Source organism: Pongo pygmaeus, chromosome X, assembly GCF_028885625.2.
Source record: "Pongo pygmaeus isolate AG05252 chromosome X, NHGRI_mPonPyg2-v2.0_pri, whole genome shotgun sequence".
NCBI classification, from domain to species: Eukaryota; Metazoa; Chordata; class Mammalia; order Primates; family Hominidae; genus Pongo; species Pongo pygmaeus.
Window position 1 is genome coordinate 104,876,312 of NC_072396.2, and position 14,334 is coordinate 104,890,645.

Consider the following 14,334-nt stretch of genomic DNA (forward strand, 5'->3'; position numbering starts at 1 on the left):
CAGTAGTTGTCTAATAAGAATCATGTCTTCAAGGTTTCATTGTGCATTTTCCCAAAGCCTTATTAAACCTGAATTAGCTGAAATCCCGGTGAACAAATTGGCAACAGCAGTGGCATCCCTCCCTATGTAAACAACCATCAGTATTGTTTTACTGTTGTAATAAATGAAACATGATTAGCCACCATGAGTTCATGACCTACCTTTATTGTGCTCAGACTAGTGACAAAAAAAACAAGAAACAAAAACAGTTTTATCCCTCAAGCCATAGAGGTTCCTAAACTATTAGAAACAACCATTTGTTCATTCTTGGTCACTTAATGGTAGAAAAAATAGATAATATAATGCTAATTCAGTAGAACCATTCTTCTAATCTATAATGAGTTGAATTGTCTGGGCACAATGAAGTGTGAGGTTTCTCTCTTAAGAGCCCTGGCCTTCTCTCCTTCTAGTGATTCACTGTGACGACTAACATCCCAGAGCCAGTGTGGTCCTTGTAGGCCGAGGTTGGGTAGATGGCAGAAATAAAAAGCATTCTGATAGAGAATGAAGGCATTTTGCTTATGTTATTAGCTGAATGATTCCTTAGCGATATAGGTAGGAGTCCACAAAAATCTATGAAAATTATAAATTGTTATTTTTTAAACTAGACATTAATAAACTCCCTTAATAGTGATAAAGAGCTCCTCTTGACTAAATAAGTCATGCTAACATGGAGTTCAAGTTTTCACAATCGCTTTTAACAGAATAATACAAGATGACAGTATAGCTGACTTGCAATTATAATACAATTTCAATTACAATTAGCATACTTTCTAGATTTTCTTTCCCAAATGGAGAGCCCAAAAAGAAGTAACAAAAGACTCATTCATCAAGCAAAGAAGAAAATCCTTTATTTTTTGATGAGCAAAAATAAGAATAAATTGCTGTTCACACTGGATAAGACCATATCAAAAGTGACAGTAAAAATGTACACTGTTGGTGTTATATGGGGATGGGGTTCTTGGTAATTTTGTTTATTATTTATGTTTATTGTTATGTTTTGTCATTAATTATTCAATAAATTTTTATTTAAAAAGTCACCCTACTTAGAAATCTTCTGTGGGGATGGGAGGGACAAAAGATTACAAACCAAAACTCAGGAGATGGTAACACTGGAATTGATAAAATCACCTGGGATTAGTTGTATAACTCTCAACAACCAAACCTCTGCTATCAAGCCTTGCTGCAGTCATGGCTGTCCAGAAAGATTTACAGTTATTTTTCCAAGAAAGGATCCAGGGGCTTTAAGAACTTCAGAACTTTAAGAACTTCAGAAGTTCTTAAGTTGCTGAAGCTCAGGTAACGAAGTTGAATGCAATCAAAAAAAGAATACCAGGGAGTCAAGGCTTGAGAGGCACATTCTTATCCTAAAGTGACTGCTCAAACCTGACCAGACCAAGTAAATTACTGAAGATACAAAGGAGAGACAAAATGCAGATTACCGTCCTTATTCCTATAACTCAAAAATTTTCTTTGTTGAAGTAGAATTGAACCTTTCTAGGATCCAGACTGGAATATCGGTGACAGCATTTGTGCAGGCTCTTTGCCAAAGTCTGAGGGCCACATAAGAAAACTCCCACTACAGACCTGTAGGAACAGAACAATAGCAAGGGCTAGAATGCAGCAATGATAGAATGGAGAAACTGCCTCTGTTAGGCCTCTACTACTTCCAAGAACCTTGAATAAAAATTCGGTTGTTAACTCCCACGTTCTTCATGGTAGTTTTTTAACCTTTTCTGCACACAAACCCCAAATATGCTCTCAGCCCTTAACACTCTCAGCACTCAGCCTTCCCTGTTTTGAGAACACAGATGAGAGACATAGGACAGTGCAGTGGCTAAGTGCCAGACTGTGCAGCCAGTCTGGGTTGTCTGGGCTCAAATCTCAGGTCTGACATTTATCCCACCTGTGGGACTTTGGGCACATTTCTTTTTTCTTTTTTCTTTTCTTTTCTTTCTTTTTTTTTTTTTTTTTTTTGAGATGGAGTCTTGCTCTGTCCCCCAGGCTGGAGTGCAGTGGCACGATCTCGGTTCACTGCAACCTCCACCTCCCAGGTTCAAGCAATTTTCCTGCCTCAGCCTCCTGAGTAGCTGGGACTACAGGCACGCACCAGCATGCCCAGCTAAATTTTGTATTTTTATTAGAGACGGGGTTTCACCATGTTGGCCAGGCTGGTCTCGAACTCCTGGCCTCAAGTGATCCGCCTGCCTCAGCCTCCCTAAGTGCTGGGATTATAGGCGTGAGCCACAATGCCCGACAAGGGAAAATTTCTTAACCTCTCTCTGTTTCAGCTTTCCCACTTGTAAAATGGGGACAAAAATAGTACTCACCACGTAGGGTTGTTTTAAGGATTAAATAAGAACATGTAAATAAATTAGAAAAATGTCTGGCACATAGCAAGTACATACGTATTAGCTCCCATTAAACCCATCCACTGTGAGCTTATCCCTACCTCAAAATTTCTTCTACTGGAGAGGTAGTGTTCTTTCTTGCCAAAGCTAATCTTTCCAACTATGCTCTGGGTCTCACCATCTTCTTCCTTCTCTCATACCTTTCTCTCCCCCTCTTTTTTAAAACTCTAATTATGGTATGGTTTCTATACCATAAAATTCGCCCCTTTGAAGTGTGCAATTTGTGCTTTTTAGCATAGCCGCAAAGTTATGCAACCATCACCACTATCTAATTCCAGAACATTTTCATCATCCGCAAAGAAACCCCATCCACATTAGCAGTCCTCATTTCCTCCCAACTACCCTGTCCTACCCAAGACGATCACTTATCTACTTTCTGTCTCTGTGGGTATGCCTATCCTGAATGTTTCACATAAGTGGAATCATACAATACATGGCCTTTGGTGTCTGGTGTTTTTCAGCATGATGTTTTCAAGATTTGTCCATGTTGTAGCATGATTCAGTACTTTGTTTTTTTTAATAGCTAAATAATATTCCAGTATGTGAATATACTACATTTGCTTCATCCATTCATCTATTGATGGACGCTTGGCTTGTTTTCACTTTGGGGCTATTGTGAGTAATGCTGCTATGTACATCATGTACAAGTTTTTGTGTAGACATATTTTCATTTCTCTTGGGTGTATAACAAGGAGTGGGATTGCTGGGTCATATGGAAACTATGTGTTTTTTTTTTTTTTTTTTTTTTGAGACAGAGTCTTGCACTGTCACCCGGGCTGGAGTACAACGGTATGATCTGGGGTCACTGCAACCTCCGCCTCTCGGGTTCAAGCGATTCTCCTGCCTCAGCCTCCCGAGTAGCTGGGATTACAGGTGCCCACCACCATGCCTGGCTAATTTTTTTCACCTTTTTTTTTTTAATGGAATCTCGCTGTCGCTCAGGCTGGAGTGCAGTGGCACGATCTGGGCTCACTGCAAGCTCCGCCTCCTGGGTTCACACCATTCTCCTGCCTCAGCTTCCCGAGTAGCTGGGACTACAGGCGCCTGCCACCGCACCCGGCTAATTTTTTTTTGTATGTTTAGTAAAGACAGGGTTTCACCGTGTTAGCCAGGATGGTCTCGATCTCCTAACCTCGTGATCCACCCGCCTCGTCCTCCCAAAGTGCTGGGATTACAGGCATGAGCCACCACACCCGGCCTAATTTTTTTTATTTTTAGTAGAGACAAAGTTTCACTATGTTGGCCAGGCTGGTCTTGAACTCCTGACCTCGTGATCCACCCGCCTTGGCCTCCCAAAGTGCTGGGATTACAGGCTTGAGCCACCGTGCCCAGCTGGAAACTGTGTTTAACACTTTGAGGAACTGCCAAAGAGTTTTCCCCGAGTGTGGTATCATTTCACATTTCCACAAGCAATGTACTAGGATTGCAGCTTCTCCACTTCCTTGCTAATACTATTGTCCATCTTTTATTATGACCATCTTAGTCCTCTCCCCTCTTTCATGTATTTATTTTATTTTATGTACTGGTCCCTGTTCTGTCTATAAATATGCTTAAGCTAAATCAATATTTCCTGACCCTGCTACTCTTCCAACACTATTGACCACGCTTCTGTAATATTTGCTCCCTTGGGTTCTGTGACACCACTTCTCTGTGTACTCCTATTTCTTCCCTGGTTTGTCTTTTTCCCTTCCCATATAACCTAGGCAGCATTCCTTGGTACTGTGTCCCTTGCTAGTCTGTCTGTCTCCCTCTCTCTCTTTCTCTCTCTCCTGACAACCTCATACTCTCTCAAAACTTCAGTTACATTCAACACAATAATTAGCATCTTTTATGCTTATATGCTGCTTTAAAATTTACAAAGCATTTTTTCATATATTGTCTCACTTAATTGTCATAACAACCCTGCAAGTGAGTAGAGCAGGCATTCACTAATATGACCCTTGTCTTACAGATGAGGAATCAAGATCAGAGGGTTCAGAAGTTCAAGGTCTCATAACTAAAAAGTGTCAGAACCAGAATAAGGGCTGGGCATGGTGTCTCATGCTTGTAATCCCAGCACTTTGGGAGGCGGAGGTGAGTGAATCACCTGAGGTCAGGAGTTCTTGACCAGCCTGGCCAACATGGCGAAACCCCGTCTCTACTAAAAATACAAAAAATTAGCTGGGTGTGGTGGCGGGCACCTGTAACCTCAGCTACTCGGGAGGCTGAGGCAGGAGACCTGCTTGAACCCAGGAGGTAGAGGTTGCAGTGAGCAACCATTGTACTCCAGCCTGGGTGACAAAGCAAGACTGTGTCTCAAGAAAAAAGAAAAAAAAAAGAGAGAACCAGCATGAGGACCCAGGATCATCTGAATCCGAGTCACTAAGTGCTCTAGCCACTGCCTTCCTGAAGCCTTTCCTAATCACCCCATGTGGCCATAGACTTTTCTTCCCTCTAGCGTCCATGAACCTCTTTCAAGGAGTGCATTATTCTGCTTTGAGGTGATTGTGTGCATCTCTTATTCAAATGTATGCTCCTTGAGGGCAAGAACCATATCCTATTTCTCTTTCAACCTCCAAAGCTTCTAGAACGGTGAGAGCTGAGCTTATAAAAGGTAACCAAGGCCGGGCTTGGTGGATCATGCCTGTAATCTCAGCACTTTTGGGGGCTGAGGCAGGTGGATCACCTGAGGTCAGGAGTTCGAGATCAGCCTGACCAACGTGGTGAAACACTATCTCTACTAAAAATACAAAAAATTAGCTGGGCATGGTGGTGGGCACCTGTAATCCCAGGTACGTGGGAGGCTGAGGCAGGAGAATCGCTTGAACCCAGGATTCGGAGATTGCAGTGAGCAGAGATCGTGCCACTGCACTCCAGCCTGGGCGACAAGAGCGAAACTCCATCTCAAAAAAAAAAAAAAAAGGTAATCAAGAATATTTGTAGCATTGAATTGATCATCACCTGCCTACTTGTTCAGGGAATCTCAGCTTCATCTCCTTCCCATTGGAATGGCTGATTTCATAGCACCAGGGTTTTTTGTGCTGTAACATGTCTCAAAACCCTCCAGAAAGATTGAGCTCAGGTGGCCAGTAAACTAGATAATAACTTTGTTACTTTAAGTAGAGATTATTGAGTCCCCTCCCCCCAAAAACGCATTTGAATTGCTCCAGTTCTCTAGTCTGTTTGGTAGTATAGATCAGAAGTGGGTCCACTTGCCTCACTGTTTGAATGGAGTTTGCTGGGGCAAAAAAACCTCTTTTCATCAATTTCAAGATCATGACCCTATTTTTCTAAAACCCCAGATGAAATTTCCTCAGTCTTCACCAAGAATCTAAGAATGGCACAAAAGATTTCTGCCCCAGAGATCTTTTCTTAAGAGTGTTCAACATGTTGTAATACTTTCCTAAATCCTAACTTCGCATTCATCTTTTTTTTTTTTTTTTTTTTTTGAGACAGAGTTTCTCTCTTGTTGCCCAGGCTGGAGTGCAATGGCGCAATCTCAGCTCACTGCAACCCCTGCCTCCCAGGTTCAAGCGATTCTCCTTGCCTCAGCCTCCCAAGCAGCTGGGATTACAGGCATGTGCCACCACGCCTAGCTAATTTTTGTATTTTTAGTAGAGACGGGGTTTTGCCAAGTTGGCCAGACTGGTCTCGAACTCCTGACCCCAGGTGATCCACCCACCTCGGCCTCCCAAAGTGCTGAGATTACAGGCAGTAAGCCACCACGCATGGCCCCTGCAAACTCATCTTACTAGAGGAAAATATACTTACTTGGGGTGGGAGGTAGCTATTGTAGAAAACTCATTGTCCCACATTGGTCTCCCAAAGGAGGTTTTCTGTTTCAGACCTGTCACGATGTCAGTGGCCTTGTCAAAGTTTAATGCTGCATGACCAACCTGGATTCAGAGGAATAAAAGTTAGAAAAACCAAGTCCTAGGCTGGGCGCGTGGCTCATGCCTGTAATCCCAGTACTTTGGGGGGCCGAGGTGGGTGGATCACCTGAGGTCAGGAGTTCGAGACTAGCCTGACCAATATGGTGAAACCCCATCTCTATTAAAAATTCAAAATTAGCTGGGCGTGGTGGCGCATGCCTGTAATCCCAGTTACTCGGGAGGCTAAGGCAGGAGAATTGCTTAAACCCAGGAGGCAGAGGTTGTGGTGAGCCAAGATCGCACCATTGCACTCCAGCCTGGGCAACAAGAGTGAAACTCTGTCTCAAAAAGAAAAAAAAAAGAAGAAGAAAGAAAGAAAAGAAAAACCAAGTCCTGATAGCTGCCTCTTCTTTCCACCACTTTTAAACTTGTGTGTGAGTGTGAGGGCAGGTAGGAAATCATAAGAAATAACTTCTAATCCATATGCACTATCCTTTGTCTGACATTCGTCTTATGTTTAGTAGGGGAATTAGTGTGTTATTTGGACTCACAATATTGTTGTCCCATCCGGTGAGGAAGAGACGGTAGTTTAGAAAACCCACTTTGCCTAATTCCTCCATCTCCTGTTCCAGGGAAGTCAACAGGTTGTTGAACCAGGAAAAGGCACCTGTCTCCCTGCAGATCCAGTAGAAATAGATCTGAAATCAGCAAGAGAGAACATAGCCTTATTAGGTGACCTTAAAAGCCACATTTATAGAGCCGCAAACTTTAGGCAGCAGGAAAGTTCAGAGTTCTGACAATTTTCCTTAGGAACAAGCCTTCCAACATCTTTGGTCAGGGTGATCTTAAATTCCAAATTGAAAAGAAGACCCTGTTCTTATGATAAATCTGTAGAAGTGGATGTCCTGGCCAAGAGAAGTGATCACTTATTCTCATAACTCCAGGGATAGGTTGCTCCCTTATCAATTGTAAAGAGCTTAGCCCAAGAAGGCAATAGACTTGTCAGACTCAGGCCAGATGAAAAGTGATATACGGGATTATACCTTTTTTGTTTTGAGGTTGTGGTCTGCACACTGGAATTTGTACCAGATGGATTTCAAGATAGAAGCAAAGGGGGTGACCCCAATTCCTGCTCCAACCAGCACAGCCACTTCATACTGGAAAACATCCTCACTGGCTGTGCCAAAGGGACCATCCACTTCAATCCTGGCAAAGACAGAAGATAACGGGCAACTGAAGACTCCCCTCCACCTCCAACCTCAAACATCCTCCCAGAAATATAGTTGTTCCCATGGCTGACTTCTGCGTATTTATTATAATCCTATTCTATTGTACCAAACTTAAGGTTCAACGAAGAATTGCTTTCTCTTTTCTGCCAGTCTGCATCCTGGTCTGGGACTCTCCTGGTCTCAAGGACCTACCTGGGAATTGGTGAATATTGTTGTTCAAAAGCCCTTATGAGATTTTCTGTCCAGTCCCCTGCTGCTCGGATATGAATGGAGAAGAAATCTTCCTCTGGAGCAGAGGTCAAAGTAAAAGGATGCCATTCCAGGAGAGAGATTGAGGGGCAATTAACAAAGATATACTGCCCCACTTCCATGCTGAAGCCACGCTTGTTCATCTGCAATTCCAAAACTTTGGATGGGTGCATAACAACCTGTGAATGAAGCACATAGACCAAAGAAGGCAAACTCTAATGGCGACAGGGACAGGCAGATAAAGCAAATGAGTGAAGCTGGAGGGCTGGTGACAGTGGTGAACTACAAACACAAGTCCTCTCTAAAGAGGGCAGCAGCTACTTAGCTCCAGACAGTGGTTGCGATATGGAACCATGACAGTGTTATCAGGTTTCTTGATTCTTCAAGAGAAGCAAGAAATAGCTTTTAAAAAGTCAAACAAAAGCTTCCATCCAGATTTTTAAATGTTGGCAACCAATTCAACTTTATAAACAAACACTGTGTGCACCAAACAAAACATATCTGTGGACTAGCTTTGGCCCAGGCTGCCTGTTTGCAACCTCTGACATAGACTCATCCTGATGATTTCGGCCAAGCCCCTCTTTCCCAGTTCTGTCCAGTGCTGGAGGAACTGAGGTATGCCAAACCCAAGTTCTTCTTTTTTTTTTTTTTGAGACAGAGCCTCTCTCTGTCATCCAGGCTGGAGTGCAATGGCGCTATTTCGACTCACTGCAACCTCTGCCTCCCGGGTTCAAGTGATTCTCCTGCCTCAGCCTCCCAAGTAGCTGGAATTACAGGTGGGCACCACCACGCTCAGGTAATTTTTTTTTTTTTTTTTTAGAGACAGGGTTTCGCCATGTTGGCCAGGCTGGTCTCGAACTCCTGACCTCAACAGATCTGCCCTCCTCGGCCTCCCAAAGTGCTGGGACTACCATCCACTGTGCCCAGCTTCCAAGTTCCTCTTTATTCTTTTCAGGGTGACAACATAAAAATTGAGGTCTGTAGTCCGATAAAAGATAACTCTTATCACAGCAAGAGGAAAGTGCATATTCTTTACCTTGGTAATCACAACCTTCTGCTGGGAGCGGTAAAACCGGAGGATCCTTTCACAGATATAAAGAATGACCGGTGCAAGGATCCACTTCCAAGACTGCACAGAGACAGGGTTAAGAATGAGATTACACATTAATTTCTTGGCTAGGACTTATTTGTGTAGCAGTTCATCCTTTATTCTTTACTGAGTTCTCCAATGTGTATCATTTTTAAGCTACTAATTTCACCAAATCTGGAAGATGGAAATAGGAAAAATAAAGGACAATGGTTTCGTTTGCTAATCTGTTATTCATAAAACAGACCATTTCCTGAAAATTTACAAGTCTGACCAAGAAGCAGGAGAAAAGCACAGAAATGGGACACATGGTAAATATTCTTATTCTTAAATTACATATAAAATTTAATTTTAAGGCCTGGCACAGTGGCTTATCCTAGCACTTTAGGAGGCCGAGGCAGGCAGACTGCCTGATCTCAGGAGTTGGAGACCCAGCCTGGGCAACATAGCAAAACCCTGTCTCTACTAAAAATACAAAAAATTAGCTGCACGTGGTGGTGCATGCTTGTAATTCCAGCCACATGGGATGCTGAGGCATAAGAATCGCTTGAACCCAGGAGGCAGCAGAGGTTGCAGTGAGCTGAGATCACGCCACTGCACTCCAGCCTGGGCAACAGAGCAAGACACTGTCTCCAAAAAAATAAAATAAAATAAGATTTAATTTTAAGAATCTAAGACTGTCTTCGAGGACAGCTTGTCAAATCTAAAAAACCAACAGAGAAAGTAGATGTGAAATAGAAAGAAGCAGATGATTAAAAACAAAACAAACACAAAAAAGGGAAAGTATGTGACTGATGCTACTGGTACATAAAACTCAGTACTTATCCATCACCTCCTTTCTCAAGTGCTTAAACATTTAACATAGTAATTTTTTTTTACCTTGTGTACATTTTTTTTTAAGGCAGCTTTTTGGCCAGGCACGGTGGCTCACGCCTGTAATCCCAGCACCTTGGGAAGCCAAGGCAGGTGGATCACTTGAGGTCAGGAGTTCAAGACCAGCCTGGCCAACATGGTGAAATCCCATCTCTGCTAAAAACACAAAAATTAGCCGAGTGTGGTGGTGGGCGCCTGTAGTCCCAGCCACTCGGGAGATTGAGGAAGGAGAATCACTTGAACCCAGGAGGTCGCAGCGAGCCCAGGTTGCACCGCTGCATTCCAGCCTGGGTGACAGAGTGAGACTCTGTCTCAAAATTAAATAAATAAATAAATAAATAAAGCAGATTTTCTATCCCTGAGATCTTTGCAAAGCAGCAGTTTGCTTCTACCTGCACAGGAGCTACTAAAAATGTACTTCCTAGCAATACTAAATTATGTCCTTTCTTGCACAGTTGCTCAAGTATGATACATTGGGACTGTGTGAAGTGAGGTTTCTTAAGCTGGTGCAAGCAAATAACTTCCTTGAGTATCTCTAGAGAAGGAAGAGGCAGAGATGGACAAGTCAAACAGAGTGAACATTATGCAATTCAGTGCTATTTCTTATTTGAAGAAAATTCCCCAGCTGAATTTGAGGAAAACCATATTTAAGAAATGGATAATAACAATGTGAAAAAAATATTGACCTCAGAAATAGAGTAATAAATATTAAAACAACATACCATTTTAGTCTCTCAAATTGAAAAACAATTTTAAGTAATAATGCATTAACTGGGATTCAGGGAAATGGGAGTGTTCACGTGGGCATGCAAATTGAACATGCATTTCACATGGGTGAAAATGCAAATTGGCAACATCTTCCCAGAGAGCAATTGAGCAGTACATCTCAATAGCCTCAAAAGCATTCCTTCTCTTTTACCCTGGAACTTCACTTCTAGGAAATGAAGATAAATAATTAAGGTGTGAAAAAGTATTATACATGAGTAAAGTAATGGCCACAATGTTTACTTTAAAAAATGATTAAAATGGTATATATACCATACACATATTTTCTTTCTTTCTCTTTCTTTCCTTCTTTCTTTTTTCTTTCTTTCTTTCTTTCCTTCTTTATTTCCTTTCTTTCCTTTCCCTTCCTTCCTTCCTTCCTTCCTTTCTTTCTTTCTTTTTTTTTTTTTGACAGAGTCTCACTCCGTGCAGTCACACAGTCTCAGCTCACTGCAACCCCCGCCTCCTGGGTTCAAGCAACTCTCCTGCTTCAGCCTCCCAAGTAGCTAAAACTACAGGCATGCACCACCACACCTGGCGAAATTTTGCATTTTCAGTAGAGATGGGGATTCACCATGCTGGCCAGGCTGGTCTGGAACTGCTGGCCTCAAATGATCCACCTACCTCAGCCTCCCAAAGTGCTGGGATTACAGGCATGAGCCACCACTCCTGGCCAACTATTTTAAAACAAATGTTTCAATGCCGGGTGCGGTGGCTCACGCCTGTAATCCCAACACCTTGGGAAGCCGAGGCAGGTGGATCACCTGAGGTCAGGAGTTCGAGACCAGTCTGGTCAACATGGCAAAACCCCATCTCTACTAAAAATACAAAAATTAGCTAGGTGTGGTGGTGCGTGCCTTTGGTCCCAGCTACTTGGGAAGCTGAGGCAGAAGAATCACTTAAACCCAGGAGGCGGAGGTTGCAGTGAGCCAAGATCACACCACTGCACTCTAGCCTGAGTAACAGAGGGAGACTGTCTCAAAACAAAAAAAAAATGTTTCAAAGGAAAGCATCCATGATATCAATCAAGGAAAAACATTATTTCCTCTAGGTGATAGAACTCTATGAAATTTTTTATTTACTTCTAATATTTTTTGTATTTTCCAAACTTTCTACAATAAATGTATATTATTTTTCTAATTTTTAAATGGGGTGTATATGGAGAGAGTATTTTTTAAATGTTTATGGAAGAAACAAAGCAATACATTCAGGTGGCAAAACTGGTGTTCTCTCTCTTAGAGTATTACATGACCAACCAAAGCAACCCCTAAGTTTTAAGGATACCAAATAGCCAACTATAACTTAACTCAGGTAATAGATGAGAAAAAGACAGAAGCTGATGTGCAAGATAAGACAAGGTATTAACCATCTTAGCTAGTAAGCTTTCCTAATAATCTTTAAATAGCTCCCTATCTTTTTTTTTCAAGAAAATTAAATTGTTTATTGATTACACATGATAATGGATGATACACAAGCTTCATTCCCATCTATAATTTTATCTGGTACCATTATTCAACTTAGATATATTGCATAGGATGTGCCAACAATCATTTTTATAACCAATAATCCCATGATTTTGCTTGGGTAGTCCCTTTTAATGGTGAACTTCAGGTCACAACAGTGACTATCAATTCAATTACACCAAGGTTTCTGAAGACAATGGCTTCTCCACCCAAGCAGGTTGTATGTAAATTCCAAATAGAACCTGGCATCACCCTGAAGGAATTCTAGCTTCACACTGCTGGGGAAATTTACCAAGATGGCTTCAGAGTAGACTAACTTTACACAGCACATTAAAAAAAAAAGACATTTATTCAGCGTCACGATCAGACTATTACATTTAGCAATCAACAACATGGGTGCAAGGAAAAAAATCTACATTAAAATCCTTTGTTGGAATGCTTTACACTTTCCACAGAACAGAAACTAAAATAACCTGTTATACAATTAGTCACAAATACAGTCCTCAAGTTTTTTGCCCATACACATGAATATTTGTCTAAAATATGTCTTCTTTGTAGCAGCTAGGCCCTGTCACCACTGTGCTTGGCTGAGTTCACAAATCTGTTGTAACCTGCAGCTTCCCCGTCACTTCTCTGGCTCTCCTCTCCTGCTAAGCTTTGTTTCCTAATTAACATCTTCTGCCACTGCCATAGCTACTGCTGCTACTGGAACCACCACAGCCACTGTGGTTTGGTGGTTTGGCAAAGTATTGGCCTCCACCAACATAGGGGCCAGAGCTTCTGCCCCAAAATTTCCTCCCTTCACGGGTCCAAAATTTGAAGACTGACTGTTGTAATTGCCCAAATCATTGTAGCTTCCACCACCTCCAAAACTGCTTCCACTACCACTGCCAAAGCCGCCTCTGCCTCCCTTGTTACAGCTGTCATAGCTGCCACTCCCGCCATAGCCACTGTCCTGGTTTCCAAAACTCTGTCCACCACTTCCATAGCCTCTGCTTCCTCCAGAGTAACCAGGGCTGCCTCGATAACCACCATTGTTACCAAATCCATTATAGCCATCCCCACTGCCACCATATCCACCACCACCATGGCTACCACAAAAGCCACTATGACCACTGAAGTTTCCTCCACAACCAAAGTTGTCATTCCCACCAAAACCACCTCCACGACCACTTCGACCTCTTTGGCTGGGTGAAGCACTAGCCATCTCTTGCTTTGACAGGGCTTTCCTAACTTCACAGTTGTGGCCATTCACAGTATGGTATTTCGGAATGACAATCTTATCCACGGAGTCATGGTCATCAAAGGTTACAAAGGCAAAGCCCCTTTTCTTGCCACAGCCTCAGTCATTATTTCGATCACTTCCATTTTTCCAAACTGTTCAAAGTAATCTCTTAGGTGATGTTCTTCAGTGTCTTCTTTAATGCCACCAACAAATATCTTTTTCACAGTTAAGTAGTTAAGTGGGCACCTGGTCTTTGAGAATCTTCTCTTGAGACAGTTCTCTTTGGTTCCACAACTCTTCCATCCACCTTGTGTGGCCTTGCGTTCGTGGCTGCATCCGCCTCCTCCACAGTGGCGTATGTGACAAACCCACAGCCCCTGGAGCACTTGGTGTTTGGATCTATCATTACCACACAGTCTGTGAGCATTCCTCATCGCTCATAATGGCTCCTCAGGCTCTCATCAGTTGTTTCAAAGCTCAAACCTCCAACGAAGAGCTTCCTCAGCTGTTTGAGCTCTTTAGGAGACTCTGACTTAGACATGACGGCAGGGAGAAGAGAGACTTTAACGATGCTTCTTCAGTGGCATACACGGGCAGAAAGGCAATAGCTCCCTATCTTTAAGGTCCTTTTGTCTACTAGTCCACTAATACAGATCCCTGGTTATGATCTTGTAATTTCCTCTGACTTTAGAAACGAAATGTGCTATTAACATATCCCAAGTATGTCCTTCCAAAATTACTTTTTTTTTTTTTTGAGATGGGGTCTTTCTCTGTCAACCAGGCTGGAGTGCAGTGGTGCCATCACAGCTCACTGCAGCCTCAACCTCCTGGGCTCAAGTGATCCTCCCATCTCAGCCTCCCATGTAGCTGGAACCAGAGTCGTGTACCACCATGCCCGGCTAATTTTTTAATATTCTGTAGAGACAAGGTCTTCCTATGTTGCTCAGATTGGTCTCGAACTCTTGGGCTCAAGCAATCCTCCTGCCTCAGCCTCCCAAACTGCTGGGATTACAGGCATGAGCCACTGTGCCCCACCCAAAATTACTTTTTTTTTTTAACTTCTATTTTAGGTTCAGAGGTACATGTGCAGTTTTGTTATAGAGGTAAACTACATGTCACAGGGGTTTGGTGTACAGATTATT

At 42.6% G+C, this 14,334-nt stretch overlaps 1 protein-coding gene and 1 pseudogene across 3 annotated transcripts in view; both read right to left on the reverse strand.

The window, feature by feature from the left end:
* Positions 1 to 871: 871 nt before the first annotated feature.
* Positions 872 to 14,334, reverse strand: part of NOX1 (NADPH oxidase 1) — a 29,431-nt gene continuing 15,968 nt past the window's right edge. For 2 of the 3 annotated variants that reach the window (XM_054471622.2, XM_054471621.2), the window contains 6 exons: positions 8,816 to 8,908; positions 7,723 to 7,958; positions 7,345 to 7,507; positions 6,853 to 6,999; positions 6,201 to 6,325; positions 872 to 1,626 (listed from right to left, as the gene is read on the reverse strand). In XM_054471622.2, coding sequence (XP_054327597.1) covers positions 1,500 to 1,626; positions 6,201 to 6,325; positions 6,853 to 6,999; positions 7,345 to 7,507; positions 7,723 to 7,958; positions 8,816 to 8,908 — 891 coding nt within the window. In that variant the 3' untranslated portion in view covers positions 872 to 1,499. The remainder of the gene's footprint in view (positions 1,627 to 6,200; positions 6,326 to 6,852; positions 7,000 to 7,344; positions 7,508 to 7,722; positions 7,959 to 8,815; positions 8,909 to 14,334) is intronic. The other variant, XM_054471623.2, reaches the window with a different exon arrangement.
* On the reverse strand, positions 12,298 to 13,918 carry LOC129025406 (heterogeneous nuclear ribonucleoprotein A1-like; annotated as a pseudogene).